The 18,923-nt window shown below is 46.8% G+C and overlaps 1 protein-coding gene across 1 annotated transcript; it reads left to right on the plus strand.

Moving 5' to 3' along the window:
• The first annotated feature begins 12,061 nt into the window (after positions 1-12,061).
• LOC142591347 (myosin-10-like) lies at positions 12,062-17,565 on the plus strand. The gene is made up of 2 exons (XM_075703672.1): positions 12,062-12,418; positions 17,551-17,565. Exons 1-2 carry the CDS (start codon positions 12,062-12,064, stop codon positions 17,563-17,565), a joined length of 372 nt encoding a protein of 123 aa, XP_075559787.1.
• Positions 17,566-18,923: the final 1,358 nt, after the last annotated feature.

Consider the following 18,923-nt stretch of genomic DNA (forward strand, 5'->3'; position numbering starts at 1 on the left):
CCCCACTCCGCCCCGTCGCGCGCGCTTGATCGCGTTACCGCGAGCTCGCTTTCCTTCCCCACTTTGCCATTGCTCGCGTGGGAAGGCCGCACTTACGAAGCCACCATCTTTCTTGTCTCACCCTCGCACTCTTTCACTCGCACCTAAAGCACAAAGCGCGGGGCGCGATAGGATCTGATCCCACTTGGACTTAATTTATACGGAACATGATGCGGCTCCAAGCTGTTGTTCTTGTCGCGCTGCACGAAGTTTGAGAGGTGCGTTTGCAAGCAGCCGCTTGTAATTCAATCATTTGACTATCTGCGTCCGCGGAAGTTACCATTGATTGTCTTGGCACTCCTCTGCGGCAGAAGCGAAATTTCGTTATATTGAAATTGCACACAAACACACTTCTTTATATTGAGGCTCTAAATGCATGGTGTTCTATGGAGAAGAGGTTATGAAAAGTTACATACTTCGCTATATCGAGAATTTCGTTATACTGAGGCTTAACTGTATAGAGATTTGAATTTATATACCTTGTTGTGCAGCTCCTTGGGTCATGGTTTCTATGACCATGACTCATATGACTCTGTATCTGTTGGGTAGAAAATCTCTTTCGCCCCGTTTCCCCACCGTTCTCCTTTTCGAGGAGGCCCCCTCTTGATGCTATCCTTGTTCCACTCTTGGCCCACATCATTTCATAATCGAGGCATGTAAGGCCACAGTTCCTTATGCGATGCAGCTCTGACATCATGCGTACCATACAGAATTGTACATGAGCCTGAGCCCATGCATAACCATTCTCCTGATCAAATGTTAATATTTAGACTGACATCCTTTCCTCTTGCATGAGAGTTATCTCTGCTGTATTGTTGCTGCTCTCTCATGTATGTATACCAATCAATAATCTTAGTCAATTTCTTCTTGAACATTGAGTCCAATCTTTGCCAACTTAAGTGTGTGTTGAATGTTAATTTTTTAAGACCTGTCTTCACAATCTGCCTCCACCTCATCCATTTTAGCACCCTCAATTCAGTCACTTCTCCATCCTGACTTCTAGGGGACTTTATTAAAATTGTTTAGGTTCCATACAGTATTGCTGGTCATGTATTGTCTTATAAGTTTATTAGACAGTAAAAATCTTGAACTTGACTGGAACCTGTGTAACATAAATATCATAATGCATCTTTTCAGTTTTTCCAAACTATGTTAATTCTGCTGATTCTGTGGGCTGTCCAAATTTTCCATGTTGATGTTTTCAGTTATCATTGAACCAAGGTATCCGTCTTCTCTATGGTTTACCCTCAAGGCTTCCCTTTCATCTACTCTGAGAAATTGGCAAGCGGCTACCAGATGTGGGCAGCTTGCCTCACAACACATGCACATGCTCATCTACTTTTGCCAACCTTTGTGCTAGATGTCAATCAGCATGAGCGAAGGAGCGAGAATGGGGAATTATGAAATTAAGGCAGAGGTTCGAGCATTAAGGGAAGTCATACTTATGAGGTGAGTACATGCGAAGAAAAGTATTCAGAAATGTTGGGAATTTGCAGTTTCCTGTTTATTGGTCTATTAAACACTCCCTAGCTATTTCAGTTATTTCATAATGTGTTGCAATTTTTAGTTGCAATATGTTCTTAAGTGCTGCCACACTTACTACTAGAAGTTTGAGAACTTATATTTCTTATTCACTTGGTTCATTCATACCTACAAGCAGCAGTCTTTTCACTTAACATCAGCTATTGAATGTAATGCCCCGATATGTTCTCAGTCTACTTCAGTGGGAGTCACTAACACAGTGAATGATCATGAAGCATGTGTGTTCTTAGAAAGTGCCTTCATGTGATGCAGCTGTAAGTTGAGGTAGGGGATGCTTTGGAAAGCATGTTATGTGGCTTACATAAGAATTATTTCATGCCAGAAAGCACACAAATATTTGTGTTTATTTCTGGTGTTCTTCTTCCTTAATTACTTTCTTGATTCAGCGCATATATATGAACCAAGAGATCTTGGCTTGTTCTTTCTTTACATTAGCAAATTACATTAATCATATAATAGCACACTTTACATAATTGAGCGCATTAAAAGTCACTTGGCGAGCAACACATGTACTTGTCTTTTTGAATATCCCAGCTTAATGTTTTAGTGTGTGCAGTTTGGACATGATTCTTGAGAAGCACTACATCTGCTTCAAGTATATGAGGTATAATTGCTTTTGCTTAAAAATAATCCCAATCTTCCTTGATAGCTGTCCTTTTTTTACTAGACAATGTAAGCATGGTGCTTAATTCCAAGATAAATATGCCTGCTGTAACTGTATGCATCAGTGTTTGACTATTCGTTACCTACTATTCCTATTAGAAAAATGTATTTGCCAACCTCCAATTATTTGCATTGAAGTAGTGAAGAGTTTGATGGCAGCCTGTCTGGTTTGGTCAAAAGAGGCATGGTAAGTAGTTTAACATTAGATGCTAACCATAAAAATGGAAAATAAGAACTGGTTCAACTGGAGTTTTGTTCACAATCTTTGCGAACAAGGCTTTCAAGTGGGAGCCGAAGCATCTATCTTGTATGCCCGAACTTCATTTGCTTATTATTATTATTATTTGAATTCATCTAGCCCTAAAGAGGTGGCAATTTATTTCGAATACTACTCTTTGCATTTTGCTTCCATTGCTGAGTTTTTTTTATTAAAGTAACTTCATGCACCACACAAGTACAACTCAAACATTTTCATTCTTTCAAGGATGTCACAACTAGTGGAAGGTATTCTGCACTAACATAATTATTTTGAGATTTCCAGTATATACGTAGTCCTCATAAAATGTATCTAAATAATTTTGGCCTGAGCGGTTATACATTAACCATGTGGGCTTCATCAACATCTGACATCACTTGGTCTTGGCAAACTTGTGAGCTGACAAGTTTGAGCATGCAGTCACTTCCCTCCATATTTGTTTCGATGAAGGCTTGCCTATTGGTGCTACTCTGGATCCACCCCCGTTTCCTGTGATTACCACTACGGGCTTCAAGGCACATACCCTCAGGAAGACTTTTCATGCACAAACCTGGTTCTTTCACACTTTTACTAAGACAGACATTGAAAGCAAGGATGGCATAGCGGCATGTTGGTTACAGAAGTACTTTATTAAATAGCTTTGTAAGTATTCATCTTGTGGACATTTCCATATCCTCTTTTGCTGAATTAGCTGGGGGAGCATGTCTCCTTCTCATGCATACCCCAGCCCAGCCAATCAAAACTTCAGCAGCGGATGAAATGGACATTTCCACTAGGTGGACACGGAATACATCCCCTGTGCTCTGTCCTATCTTTCCACCCTTCATGTATTTTACTCAGTAAACTACTGGTTCAGCATGTTGGCCACCTTAATCAATCTTCAAATAGCTCAGCACTTAAAAGGTATACAATACAAATAAGGCACTGTAAACTCAAGCAGTTAGGCTGGCGATTGCTGCTGTTATACACCATACAGGCAGACGCAATGGCTTCACTGTAGCTTTCTAAGTTAACATTACTGAACTTTGAATTTAGAGAAAGCAGAATATAAAAACAGACTAGCATCTTTCTTATGTGCTTCACGCCTTTGCTTTTTTGTGTTACTAAAATAAGTATGTAGAACCTAAATGAAGTAAAAGAAAATTGTCACACTAATTTCATTTCACTGTCTTTTTGAAGGTATAGCAAGATTTTTTAATTGCATTACGAGTTGTTACTTGTTTCGATCTTAATGTTCATTTCTCATACTCCAATTGGACAACTGTTCCCTCATCCACAGCTATCAAGGCCTTATGGCAACTTTGGAAGCTCTCTGAACTGAGTAAATGCTATGCATTGCATTATTTCTTAATACATTTTCATGGCTGCCTTTAACCTCTATAGTTCCTCATTAAAGCCAGCATCTCTCTTGTGACCACATTTAAAGAGCTTGTGGTAATGTATGCCTAACAAGAAAGATGGGTACTTTGTAGTGCTAGTATGCTCTAAGTAAATTGTTTTATGCAAAAATTGCTGACATAATTGTCTGGGAAATACTGCATCATGTTTGCTATTTTGCTTTCTGTTTCAATTTCACTGCATCTATACATTTTACCAGTGCATGAGTAGGGTTTAAGGCTGTTCTTTAAGATGCTCATGAGCACTTATCATGATCGGTTCCCCATATAAGTGGTTTTGCTGAGGAGAATACAGGAATACGAGCAAAATTGACATGGAACCAACATAAAGATAACGTCCGCATGACTGCCTATCAAAAGTTATATTTTCTGAGAAAAAAAACTGGAACATGCATCGCGTAATGTAAAACTTATTGCATACACCACCTTCATTAGGATGGTACTAGAATATTCAGCCGTTGTTTGGAGTCCCCATCAAGTGACGCTTAAGAGGAAGTTGGAAAGGATACAGAGTCTGGCGGCACGTTTTATTTGTTCGACATACCGAAGGAAGGAATTGGTCACACTTTTGTTACAGCGTTGCAACTTCTATCTTCTTGAGGTACCTAGGAAAAAATATGGGCTGAAGGTGCTTTATCAAATAATGCAGGATCAACTTTAGATTGATAAGCTCATATATCTACATGCTCCAGGCAAAAGATACCTGCGAACTAACCACGACTACGTCATAAAGCCGGACCGTACCAGCAGTCATACATATCGATACTCATTGTTCCTGGATGCGATAGAAATGTGGAACAATTGCCAAACGCTATTGTTAGCCTAAAAGATGTCACCGACTTTGAAAATGCTGCTGAGGCATATTTATGGGAGTTTTCGATTTAGTTTTGAAGTGCCAAGTGATATGTGCGACTTGATATTCATTGTACGTATTTTGATAAATGTCAGAAGTGTGCTGAACAGCATTCAAGTGAACATCTTATTCACTGTGAATTGACAAGTGTTAAGGAACATTACGTACATTGACATTGTCGATATTTGATTTATGTAATTGTATTGTCCTCTCTGTTATGACCCTCTATGAGGGTTGACAGTATAAATAAATAAATAAATAGACAACGAGGAATGTGGGTAAGAACACTTTATTTTCAGCACACATGTTTTTTAATGAACGGCTGTTATACTGCTAAAATCTGCACATTTAATAAAAGTACACTGCTCTGCTTCATCACGCCATGCTAAGTGCAAGTATCCTGTACCTGGAAGTCAAACCAAGATGTGGGATGTTCAGTCTGTGAAAATAAAAATGAGTTTGAAACGTTAACGTCCAAAAACTAAAGCACACTCAAGAAAATAAACACAGCACAGGAACATATCCAATGAATCAGAATTACCTTTGAGAGCAAACATATAGTTTCTATGGCACAGTGAAGAAACCTTATTCCTCCGGCTTTTTTGTGCACGAGAAAATATGAAAGTGCATGCGTGTTCCCCATATTATGTATCTGTCACCTTTTCACACACAACAAAGATGTTGTCTCAATGTGCCCAACTGTCTTTGCATATCCATTTCTCTGATCTCATACCATGATACCTACAGTTAAAGGCTGTAGCAATGCTTAGCTTGAATGAACCAACACAAGCTACATGAACTGTGCTGTTGAACATGGCATTGTAAGTTAAGATTCATGCAAAACACATTCATGTGCTATAAACATTTGATTGTGATTGTAGGCGAGATAAATAAAAAGAAGGTATGTAAATAAGAATGTTCCCTAATAAGCTGTGCAGAAGTGCTCTCCCGTTTGGACAGAAGCCGAGCACAGCTGCAGTGAACAAGAAGCCAACTTATACAGCATTTAAAATCTAGGTTCTAAATGTGCTACAGATTTTTCTGAATTCATGGTCGAAAATCTAAGTGTTAAAGGTGACAAACATCTAAACAGGTCTCTATTCGGACTGGTAACGCTATGTGTCACCTAGTTTGATAAAATATGCCATATCACTGGTCTCCCAAGCTAAGGCTGCTATCCCCAGTTGCAAGTGCAAATCACTCAATTATGTCTAGGGCACGTTTGAGAAAAAGGCAGCCAAGATTACTGTGCCATTGAGGTCTATTTCCTGACATCTGATTTCTTCTCAGAAAGCTACCTCTCTAAAAAAAACCTTCACAACAACATTACCCAAACCTTTCTTGAGAAAAGCCATCACACTGGTCCTTGAACACTAATTACACAGTGGCTCCTTGTGATGTAATGTTATGTACATCGGCACCTTACAAAGTACAGGAAAATTTAATAATGGCAGCGTGACAGATACACAAAAAAGTAAAGGGATAAAACATCACACAGGCTGCCATCAGTGTTCATATCTCTATTTCAATGTGGATGATTTTAGCAGTGAATACACGTTCTCGTTAAACTGAGTCATAATATTACAAAAGCGAAGGGCAAGGGTCCAGTTCTGACATGCTTCACCGCGCAACACTATTCTACTGCGGCGAAGCTGACTTCAGGACGCCGATTTCTTCAACTCATCTAGCGAGGCAGGTCCGTTTATCACGCTTGGCAACGTTTGACATTTTCTGCATTAATTTCGTTTGTTCTTTTTAATTTTCTTATCACAGTGACCCTGTATCACGCAGTAGCAGAGCTAGTGCCGCGTCTTAGCTGCGTTAGGAAAGGTAAGCGTGTATGCAGCAGGCACGGCGGCATTGGCTCGATCTTGTTTGGAAACTTCAAGAGACGCTCCTCCGCGCAGCGATGCCATTTGTATTATTAAAAGAATGCAGGTGATGATTAAATGAGCCGCAGCAAAGCGGTAAAAAAGCAGTAGTAATGCTGTTCTAAGATCCTCTCGCTCGAGCGAGATGGTCTCAGAAAAAAAAGCGTGGTGTAACGCGATCTGACGGAACAGCTCGTCATGCCAGTTTTTTCTTACGTCCTCGTTCTTAAGCGCACCCTCCCCTGAATCAGACTACTGAATGGTTCTGTGCACGCACTGACGATCCTGACGGAGGCAATACCACTCACATATGAGCAGCTCCATATAAGATGCCATAGCCCATTCCACATGCCGGCTGCAATTTGACGCGGCCATGAGGCAAAATAAGCGCACAAGGTACCTAATGGTAACGCATCAAACAGCTCACAGCCCCAATCCTTTATTACACGCATATAGCGTGGAAAGATGAATTACTCACGTTCTAAGTGGGCACGGAATACGAACCGCTTCGCAGCGCAGCCGGCTCCTGACAGACGCCATGGAAATGAGCGGATGTGACATCATGGGTTATAGCGGACGTGACGTCATGGGTGAACGTAGACATTTCGGGCACCTTCGTCGGCTGTGCCCCGGGCACAGCAGACACGGCCTTTTTTATCGCCTGAAACACCGCGCCGTTCTCCTGCGAAGAATTTGGGAGGGCGTGGGAGGCGACTGACGAGGAGGATTTATAATCGTGCGATTAAGACCAGGTAGGGCAAGGGAGGAAGCAGAAGCCGAAGAAAACGCGTATAATTATGCGCGACATGCGTTTACGGTGATGCGCGTGTGGAGACACTCAAATGTCTGCTATAGCCGTTTAAAGAGCAGACAACAAAGAGAAAAAAAAGACGGCCGCTTTAGCAGCAGAAGACGCGAACGCCTCGAGGCAGACGAAAAGAAGTGCCTGAGTGGTAGCCGTCGGTGCTTCCTTCGGTGATTTGTCACTGGTGTCGCGCAGAGATGGGCTCTTGCTGTCAAACGAAAACAACGTTTAGAGGTACACGCCCTCGAAGAACGGGTTATTACACAAGCGAAAACTCCTCGCTTTCATCGCTGCGTCCGCCGTCTGGCCCCCGGGGGGCATACGGGCCTTCTTTGCGCGCTTTGTCGAGAGTCGAGGTGGAACACAGATGAAGCTTGTTAGCTTCTCCTTGACAAATTCAAAGTGTTGGATGCATTAGCTTCTTCTCTCCTTAGCGCGCACCGCGCTGTTGCGTCTCGGATCGGATACCTTCCAGTGAGTCAGAGCACAACCGCAGTCTCGCAGCCGCGTTTTTTCCCGGGCCGGCGACACCGCGCGGCGCGCTGTCGGCGCCGGCGGCGTCTCTCGATTGGCCGATAGCGCAGCACGTGGACGGCGTCACGTGGCGCAAACACGTCACTGTAAGAGGTGGTTTGTTCGTCTGCTTGTGGCGTGCGTGCGTGCGTTTGTGCGCTGGCCGAGGAACTCTTCTCAGCGAGCGAGCAGCGGCGGCGGCGGTTGGATTGCTGTGCGTGTGTGAGTGAGTGTGTGTGCGCGCCGCCCGAGTGACGGCCGTGCTACTTTAGCGGTGCCGGGCATGTCACGTTGGTTTTGAACCCCCTCAACCGAGAAATCAGTAAGTGTGCGCGCTTGGTCCGGTGACGCCTCCCACCCGGCTGGATTTACATGTCGCCGGCCCGGGAGTGAAACGCACACCTCGCCCCCCCCCCCCCCCCGCCAGACAAACACCGCCTTGCGGGAAGGCAGCGTCCGCTCTTTTAGGGCCGATTTACGCTCAAACCGCACATCGCCGCACGCCGCACCGCATGCAGGCGGTTCGTGAAAAACGGGCGGTCGACGCGATCGGTCACAAAATTGCATTTACGCTGAAACCGCATGATGCGGTGCAGTTCGCATGCGCCCTCTGGTTGTCCAAATAGTTAACCAGCTACTGGCAACAAGCATCAGCGATTTGACAAGTCTCGTGTGCTCTCGACTAGCAAAATTTCGCGCCGTGCCAGGATTTTGTTATTACGGTTGCTCTCTTATTAGTTATTTTTTATTAGTTACCTCGAGCGGTTTGCATGCGCTAGCATCCGCACTTCAGTTTGGGGACGCGACGCCTGTTGAAAGCTGGCAAACATTCGGCAGTGCGCAGAGCAACACTGTTCGAAGTCGGCAACTATCGCCAACAGCAGACGACACTAGCATATTTTTGTCGATGTAGGTAGAAGCTTCCGCATCCTGATGAAAACGCGACTCCTGCACTGTCACATTCTGTGCTGCATGTGTGGCATTGACGTGGTGACCCACCTTTGGAACACTGTGCAGTCGTCTTACCTGTGCCGCTTTTTTGTTATTTGTTTATTGCTACCACATAATGTTGCGACAACGTACGTCACTATGTGCTCGGTTGTGTACGGCGCGCTGGCGCACTTTTTGTACTGTGCTAGCGAAAGCTTGTGTTGTGGACAAGCGACGCACCATCGCTCCTCGGCTGGACGAAGCACCAGCGCGGAGAAACGAGAAGCGACCCCATCCCGAGTCGAGTTCTGAGAATCCTCCGTCGCCCTCAGCGTCTCGGCTACCGGACAGGGACCGAGAGTTTGCCCCCTCGAACACATGCAGCTCTCGCCTGCGTCTTTTGTAGAAAATAAACGCAGTCTGTTTTCTGCCACCAACCGATGCGCACTCCTTTCACGGATGGGGCCAGACCCCGTACGTAACACTGGCGATGAGGCAGGAGTTGCGAAGCGGATCTACAAGTTTTCGAAGCTAAGGCCATGGCTACAGGACGAATGCACGGCGCTGTCGAGCCTTTCTCGGGCAAATCAAGGGAATCGTGGATCACGCGCCTCGACTTTTACTTCGTGGCGAGCGACGTCAGCGAAAAAGCGGGCACTTCTCACGCTTTGTGGAGCCGACACTTTCGAACACCGTGTGCGCGCTGATATACGCCGAAGATCTCGGCAGAAGTCAACTTAATTGATTTAGTGACACTTCTTAGTCGGCACTTCGACAACAGGACATCCGAGCTTTAGAGCCGGTACGTGTTTCAAAGACCCGACCAACGGCCAGACGAGTCGATCAGCAGCTAAGCTGCGGCTCTCGGAACCATGACAGCCGACTGCAACTTCGGAGCGCTACCTTCGGCTACAATATCGACGACGTCACCTGACACTCAAACGACCGCTTCAGCGCCGAACCCAACTATGCCGTCCCAAGATGTGATGCTGCGGGACAGGTTCGTCCGCGGCGTCTGGGACGAACATATTCCGCAGTGACTGTTCGCAGAAAAAGCCTAACATTTCAATGCGCTGTGGACTTAGCCTTGTCAGCGGAAAGTGCGTCAAGGCATCAGCGAGATATCAAAGGAGTGGCAAACTCGGGGGAAATTAACAGGACGTCGCAAATCAAGCCAGGAGGCAAGCATACGTCAGCGAGACATTGCTATCGATGCGACGGCTTGCACGACCCTGAAACATGCAAATTCAAGACAGCCGAGTGCCGTTTCTGCTCCAAGGAAGGTCACGTCGAGCATGCCTTCATCTAAAAAAAAGAAAAAAAGAAAAACATGGAACCACGCTCCGACAACTAGCAGCTACGGGCTACGGGTGGTGGTGTCAAACCACCTGCCAGCAAATCCTGCTGCAAGCTGCACACTGATAGTGTACGTACACACTGCCCCAAGTTCCTCGTGGACTTGATAGTGGAGGGAAAGCCAGTCCAGTTTGAGGTGGACACAGGTAGGGCATGCTCCCTGATAAGCGAGGACACGGACTACAGAAGGTGGAAGAAAAACACTCCGTGGCTTTCATGCGAGCCGCTCAATTTGTGCACATGGTCAGGTAAACAATTACACATCCTGGGCTCCGCACAAGTTCATGTGATGTTGAGATCAAAGGACTATCTGCTGCCATTGTTGGTTATGAAGGGCACTGGGTGCAACCTCCTAGGAAGGGCTTGGTTTTTGGTACTTCAAATTTAGGTGAAGGGGATCAACCACGTTGGAGAACCAGCACTAGAAATTACAGAGGTCGTGGGATGACACCCAGATGTCTTCAAGGAAGACATTGGAAGCTATACAGGTCCTTTAGTTTACCTGGAACTCGAAGACGGTGCGACAGCAATGTTTTGCAAGGCTCGTCCGATTTCATCGGCGCTGCAGGCGCTTATGGAACATAAGCTTGACCATCTGCAGCGCCAAGGCATCCTAAAACCAATGCAGCATACCAAAGGGGCAACCCCATTGGTACTTCTTCAGAAGACCGACGGTACATTTAATGTCTGTGGTGACTACAGGAGTACTGTTAATACTGTTACTGTTAATGCAGCAGCGAAGAAGGCATCTTACTCGCTACCAACTACAGATGAAGTGTTTGCAAACCTACATGGTGGAACCCTCTTCTCAATGTTGGATCTTTATCAAGCATATCAACAAATGAAAGTTGATGAAGAAACAGCAGCACTGCTCACAGTGAACACCACAAAATGACTATTCATGGTGGAATGCCTCCCGTTCTGAATTTCCGCTGCACCAGCTATCTTCCAGTGCCTGAGGGAGACAAAGATACCTGGAATTCCAGGGGTGACTGTTCACCTTGACGACATCATTGTCAACGGGAATAGAGCTAATGAGCACGCACAGCGTCCGAATCAGGTTCTGTCGAGACTAACTGAGAAAGGCTTACGCCTCAAGAAAGAAAAGTGCAGGCTCGGAATTACGCCAGTTTAGTTTCTGGGACATGGAATTGATGTCAGCGGTGTTTGCAACACCGAGAAAAAGGTTGGGGCTATACCTCAAGCACCCAAACCATCTGACAAGACATCCCTAAGGGCTTTTCTGGGCCTTATTTCATTTGATGACTGCATTTTGGAGAACAGAGCAATGGTCGTGGTGGAATTGTATAGGCTCCTAGAGAAAAACACGCCCTGGAAGTGGAAGAGCAAGCATCAAGCCAATTTCGAGGCACTTAAGGAGATGATTCGTGCATCTACAGTGCTCGCTCACTACGACGAGACGAAGCCCCTTCTTTTGTCTGTGGACGCATCGCCGTACGGCGTTGATGCCATCCTCACTCAGGAAGATGCTATTTGCCGAGAGGCGCCCATTGCATCCAGTTGATGAACACTGGGAAGTGCCGAAAAGAGCTACTTCCAGCTCAACAAAGAAAGTGCAGCAGTAATCTACAGCATCAGTCATTTTCATAAGTACATAGCTGGCCGGCATGTGACCATAACAGATCGCCAGGCATTGATTGGAATCGTGAGTGAAACAAAGCAAGTACCCCGGGTCTTTTCATCAAGGATTATGCGATGGTGCCTTAAACTAGTAACGTACGATTACAAGTTGCTGTACAGGCCTGGCCTACTGCACCACTGGGCGGTTTGAGCGTAAATCGGCCCTTAGCCGGTCTCCTGCCAACGGCAGCCAACATGGCGGACCCCGCCGAACTGGATGCGTTCAACGGTCCGGAGTTGAAGTACCTGGTCGTTGACAAGAGCGACGTGCACGACCCCACCAAGCAGGCGGAATGGACGGCCAAGAAGCTGATCTGGGTGCCGCACGAGTCGCAGGAATTCGTCGCCGCAAGCGTCAAGGGCGCGCGAGGCGACGAGCGCGAAGTCGAGGTGCTCGAGACGGGCAAGCGCTTTCTCGTCAGCAAGGACGACGTGCAAAAGATGAACCCGCCGAAGTTCAACAAGGTGGAGGACATGGCCGAGCCCACCTGCCTCAACGAGGCGTCCGTCCTGCACAACATCAAGGACCGCTACTATCCGGGCCTCATTTACGTGAGTTTCTCTTCCCGTCACCCTAAAGATCCTCGTCCACGCGAGCTCCTGTCGCGCACGGCAAAGCCGCGAGGTGCGGGCCTACTACGACGAGCGAAACAAACAAAACCGAAAAGAAAAGAACGAAATCAAGCGTAAAAGAAAAATTGGCTGAGGCTTAGCTTGGTTAAGCCTAGTCAGATGCGAAGCACATTGTCATACTGTCAGACTCACTGGCCAAACTAGTGGAAGCACTCTCTTCAGTGATAGAACGTTGTCGCCGAGCCGCATACTGAGCACGTTGCTTGGCCAGACGTTCTTCCCGCTCTTCATCAGTGTCTGTAGCACGCCGCAACCTTCGCTTCTCATTCCAACGAGCAGCTCTGTCTCCAGGAGGCACCTCACCTCGTGAGTGTCTAGCAGAGGCAAGCGCAGCTGCTTATATACCGCCGCGACGCCGCGAGCGAAGGCGCGAGTTGGAGCCCCGTTTCTCCTCTGTCATGACGTCACGGTGTCACGTGGTGAGCCTTGAAGGCGACGCCGCGAGCGACGGCGCGAGTTGGAGCCCTGTTGCTCCTCTGTCGTGACGTCACGGTGTCACGTGGTATGGCATGGGGTCAAAGGTCATTGAAGGCGACACCGCCGCGCCTGAGGAGCTGGGTTGAACTCTAGTAATATGCTTCGCATAAAAAAGAAAAACAAAAATCGAGCGCCCCTTTTGTTGGGGGCGAACCGCCACACCTATCCGTCGCCGAGCCCTTCCCCGCAACCACCACTGCACAACCGTAGCTGCTCCCGCAGTTGTTAGGCCTAGTCGTTCGTGGTGACGACGGCGTCTGCTCAAAGGTTGGGGAAAAGTTTTGAAGCTGCCTAGCAGGACACCTCACCCAGGTTTTGCCCGCGCGTTGGGTGGCTTGGGCACTTATGTGATCGCCGATCAGCGCTAGCTGCGTGACAGGATGATGTAGCGCGTGTCGTTCGTTGTACCGACGTTTCGCTAGTTGGCGCACGCTGGGGTCGGCGGCAGTCGTTCTTTTCTTTTATGCGAAGCTATTAACGTAGGTTTCGGGCCTTCGCGCGACGCCCGGCGGTGGCGACCATTGACCTTCAAGTGACCTTCAAGTAGGTCACGTGACATGACGTCACACTGGCTGCAGATGGGGCCTCATATCGCGCCGTCGGTCGCCTCCCGGCGGTGGCCACCATTGACCTTCAAGTATTTGGGTTGAGTTTCCCATTGGCGTTTTAACTCAGCCGGGTCTCAGTTCGTGGGCTCGCCTGCGGTCGCACAGATGGTACCGCGGCCTAACTCCCGCTCCTCCCGCTAGGGCAGTGACGTCACAACAGCTGCAAGGCGGGCTCAACTCTTACAAGATGGGCTGGGTGGGAATCGAACCAGGGTCTCCGGAGTGTGAGGCGGAGACGCTACCACGGAGCCACGAGTTTTTTTTTTTTTTATTACCTTGATTTCAACACCACTCAAACGCGTACAAAGTAGGTCATTTGGTGCAGAAAAATAATATTACATCACTTCGAGAGACTGTACATATTTAAAAGGCACTCAAAGAGGATATCGCAGACGCCAAAGTGTCAAGCTCCTCAAACCACTCTGGAGGTTCAATCATGTGCTTGAGGGCATCACGTGTGTACCTAAGACTTTCACCTAGGTGTTCCCTCGCAGACCTTTCATCTACGCGGGCATTCCTGATATCCATGCGCGTTTTCCACACGCTGCTCATACACAAAAGCATTACCAAGTCAGCCGGCACTCCCCCTGTGTCTGCACACGGTAAGAACCGAATACCGAAAGGACTTAACGGCAGTTCTTTCTTCAGAGTTCGTTTTAGAACATCCCACAAGAAAACTGAGTCATGACAATCCAAAAAGATGTGCTCAGTAGTTTCAGGTTTCTTACATATGATGCAGTTAACAGACCATGGAACAAAGAAGCCCTTGCTTTGCAGCCATGGCTTCACAAGGAGAGTGCCCGAATGCAATTGAAAAAAGAAGGTTTTCGCTGAAGATCTAACCGGCATTTTTCTAACGCGTTTCAGCACATTGCGTTCAGGTCCTAAGTTATACATCATGCGGTAAACAGGATGCGGCAAGAAAACATCAACCAGATCACTATAAAGTTTCTTACGCGTCACTGAAGTCAAAAATTCATTCGAAAAATGCGCTTTCAGTAAAGAAAAGGACATAACAACTTCCCTCAGAAAGCCAATTGGTGTTCGAGTACGTTCATTTGCTGATGAGACAACCCACTCAGGCAAGGAAGAACTCAATCTCACCTGAATAACAGTACGCAGAAATATATCACTTTGGTCCCTTAAGAAAAAGAACCTACTAACAATCTGTTTCAAAAACAAATGTGTTAATCCTAGTCCTCCATTTTTCACCGAATGAAACAAGTTACACCGGCTAGTTCTCTCCCAAGCGGATCTCCATATATATACCGCAAACACTCTGTGAAGTTTCTGCACCGAAATCCTTGCCATGCATAACACTTGTAGTACATAATACACCTTTGTAACTAAAAACAAATTGCAAACACTAGCTCTTGAAAACATCGAAAAATTATGCCGGCCCCACTTTTCTGTCTGATCTTTAACTCTTTTTACTTCTTCGATCCAATGCGCGGCACTGTCACGATAATGTTGTAATGGCACCCCAAGATATTTTCCAGGGGTAACGCTCCAGTTCATATTGCAAAAAAACTCGGGTACCTGTGGCCAGCTGCCGTGCCATAAACCTAGGCACTTAGCCCAGCTTACAACACTTCCAGTTGCGGCGCAAAAGGAAACAACCTCTTTCATAGTGTTATTCACGCTTTCTGTATCACGGCAAAAAATTGCCACGTCATCTGCATAAGCCAGAACTCTAGTCTCAATTCCTGCGTAGATAAACCCACGAATAGATTGGCTCTTAATTATTTTCAATCAGAAAGGCTCTAAATACAAGGCAAATAAAAGAGGCGACAAACAGCATCCTTGTTTTACTGATGATTCCACTTTTATACTGGCGCCTAATTTTCTATTAATTACTAACTGCGCAGTGCAATTTTTGTATACCATTCTTACTCCATCTGTTATCACTGCACCGGCTTTAACATGTTCTAAGATCAAAAATATGACATCATGGACGACTCTGTCAAAAGCCTTTTCAAGGTCAATTTGTATCATAGTGACTCTGTCCTCTCTCTCATCGCAGCATTCCAGTATGGTCCTTGCAGTATGTATATTCGAAAAGATCGATCTGCCTTTGATACCGCATGTCTGATGGGGGCCCACAAGTTCTTTTATAACGGTCTGCAATCGTCGCACCAGTACTTTAGTATAAACTTTATAGTCCGTATTTGTCAAGCTTATTGGTCTGTAGGCTTCAACCGCCAAAAGTCGCGCACGATCATTTACTTTAGGAATTAAAATAACGTGCGATGTCCGAAAAGAAGGAGGTGCTTCCTTATTCTCGTACATCTCCCTTATCACGCGATGTAGTGCTACAGCTATTCCCCTTTTAAAGCTCTTATAGAAAGCCCCTCCCAGACCATCAGGCCCCGGCGACTTGCCGGGAGTAAGTTCGTCAATCGCATCCTCAACTTCTGAAAGGCTTATTGGTCTGTCGAGCGTTTCACAGACCTCGTCTGATAATGTTGGCATTAATGGCAAGAAGTCAGTTCTAAACCTTTCGATATCACATGTCTTTTTCCCCATCAAACTTTCATAATAAGACTCAAATGCGTGCTCAATCATTCCAACATCACTAGTGACTTCCCCTTGATAACTTATTTCTGTTATTTCTTTGGAAACCGCGTGTTTCTTCTCGTCACTTATTGCTCGCTTGGTAGGCGTCTCCCCCATCCATAATCTCTCCGCCCTTGCCCTTAATACCGCACCCCTGTACTTTTCTTCATCGATGACTTCAAGTTCAGACTTAACTTCTTTAATTTCTTTCGAAAATAAGCCAGGCGAAGAGCTTTCTGCGCTGAGCATATATTTTAGCCTAAGGTGTAATTCCTTCTCACGCTCTTTTTCTTTGTGACAGACTACGCATGCTCTTTCTATCGCGGTGAATTTAACGTCTCTTTTGAAGAGTTCCCATTCTGCTATGAAGAACGCTGACGTAGTTATGCTGAGCAAATTTTCGAGCTTTTCTTGAACTGCCTTTTGAAAAACGTCGTCTTGCAAAAGCTTATCATTTAGCTTCCATAAGTCCCAGCTGAATTTAGATGGTTTTTGTTTCTTTCCTATGGTTGACATAACGAGGCAATGATCGCTAAAACTAACATGTAACACTTGATAACTTGAAAATAACGGTACAAAGGTTAACGGAGCATAAATTCTGTCTATCCTGCCATGACACTGACCTTGATAGTGCGTATACATGGTATGGTTTTCACTTGACAACACGTAACCAATGTCTTCAAGCTCTTGTTGCCTTACAATAGAACTTAAAAGCAACGCACTTTTATCGCAAACACTAGTCAACTTAGATTTATCTTCTGGAAAGCAAACACAATTAAAATCACCCAGTAATATGACATGTCTTTCACAATTCAAGTACTGCTGAATATCACCAAAAAAAGACTTCCCGCTCCCGTGCCACGTTCGGAGCATAAACACATATAGCCCTCCAAGGCCTCTCTGAAAAAGTAAAATCGCAGAGGACCATTCTGCAATCCTCGGATGATGTGACGGCTTCAACTACAGCAATACTGCTACGCAAAAGAATAAGGCAGCCCCCAGACCTACCCGCCGCATGACATACACTTACGGTATATCTAGGACGGAAAACGTTAACCATTTGCTCCGTGCATTCATCAGTTGCAATTTTTGTTTCTTGAATGGCCAATAAGTCAATATTATTTTCAATAAGAATACGGTTAACTTGGCATTGCCTTCTACGCCCGCTAAGTCCACGCACGTTCAACGTCGCGACACAAAGACCAGTCGAAAAATTAGCTGCCATTTAAAGGGAGGAGAATCCAAACCAATTACCGCACATCGTCCGTCTCACATCTGCTACGATGACTCGACGGTCTAGGGAGGCGGACCATGGTTTTCTAGACATCAAAGCCCAATGACGACGGCCGACGCACATCCTGCCCACAAACCCCAGTCTCCACACCCCAAAAACGATTTTTGCTAACCCAGGAACGCCTCCGCTAACGCGGAGGCGTCTGGGTTGTAGAACGGCGTTTGGCAGGAACGCCGGGCTTTGGCTTGAACGCCGGTCGGCGTCCCGGGGTAGCTTTCGGAGGAGGCTCGTCATTACCAGTCTCTTGACCCTTTTCCTCTTGCTCATCCGCCTCTTCGTGAAGCCTCTTAGCAGGTGCACTACTTGACGTTGGCATCACGGTGTCGTCAGTTTCATGCTTTTCACCGGTCGTCACTTCTGCTGATGTGCACGTTTCTTTGGCCTCTTTTACCTCGACCTCTATTGAGTTAGTTGGTTCCACCGTGTCATCCCATGGGTCTTTCCAGCCGTCCGATGACTTTTCTTCATTAACAGTCATTGCCTTCTTCAGGGGCGTTAACACCGAGGGCTGGGTCTCTTTCCCTTCGCCTGCGGCTTCCACTGCGTCGACCACGTCCATCAAGTGATCTGTGACATCTTCCTTCAATGCCGGGCCTGTCACTGTGGCATAGGTTCGGACGCACTGGGTCTCGTCGTGGCCGAAGCGACGACAAAGCCCACAGCGTGGTACACGGCACTCGCGTCGGATGTGCCCGATGCCGCGGCATCGGAGGCAGAGGGGAGCTCTGCCAGGGACGTGCACGAGCGCAACATCTTCCGCCACTCGCAGCTGGTGGGGCAAGTCTTCAGCGGTGACGCCTACCTTCAGCTTGATAGTGACAGTACGGGTGGTTGACCCTTTGTAAACGCATCCTTGTACCCGCCACCTGTCCCTGGTGATCTCAGTCACCTTTCCAAAAGGCGACAAGGCAGTGCGAACGTCGTCGTCAGGTACACCGTGAAGGAGCCAGTAGAGCTTGATACGGACGCCTCTGTCACACGGGTCGACGACCACACAGCGGTGGTCTTTGACATCAAACGCGTCTGCAGCGATAATCCTCTTTTTCCCTTCTTCGTCCTTGAAAGTCACCGCCCACAGATGGTTCATTTGATATGCACCCAGTGCAACCACTTCCGGCATGAGAGACAGCCGTGTAAGAGCGTCTCGAAAATGTTCCACTCTGTAAGGCCTCGCCTTAACGTCACCGTGTAAAAAAACCGTATGAAGAACGGACGCACCTGTTGGAAAAAAAAAAAAAAAGACCTGACCTGGTTTTTCAGTTGACCTGATACCGCGGCCCAAAAGGGTCGCTGAAGCCGCTCGTGAAGAGCCCGACATTCCGCGTCCGCTCACCTCGGTGGCTGAAGAGCCACGAGTACGATGCTTCAAAGCGGTACAAAAGCGCCTCTAGTGAATGCGGTGTTGCCTTAGAAACGCGCTGTTTCTAAGGCTCAGGCGTGCGTCGCTTGCTCAGGCGCACATTTCGTTGCCGCGCCGAACGCTGCGTTG

This window comes from Dermacentor variabilis, chromosome 8 (assembly GCF_050947875.1).
Source record: "Dermacentor variabilis isolate Ectoservices chromosome 8, ASM5094787v1, whole genome shotgun sequence".
Lineage (NCBI taxonomy): Eukaryota > Metazoa > Arthropoda > Arachnida > Ixodida > Ixodidae > Dermacentor > Dermacentor variabilis.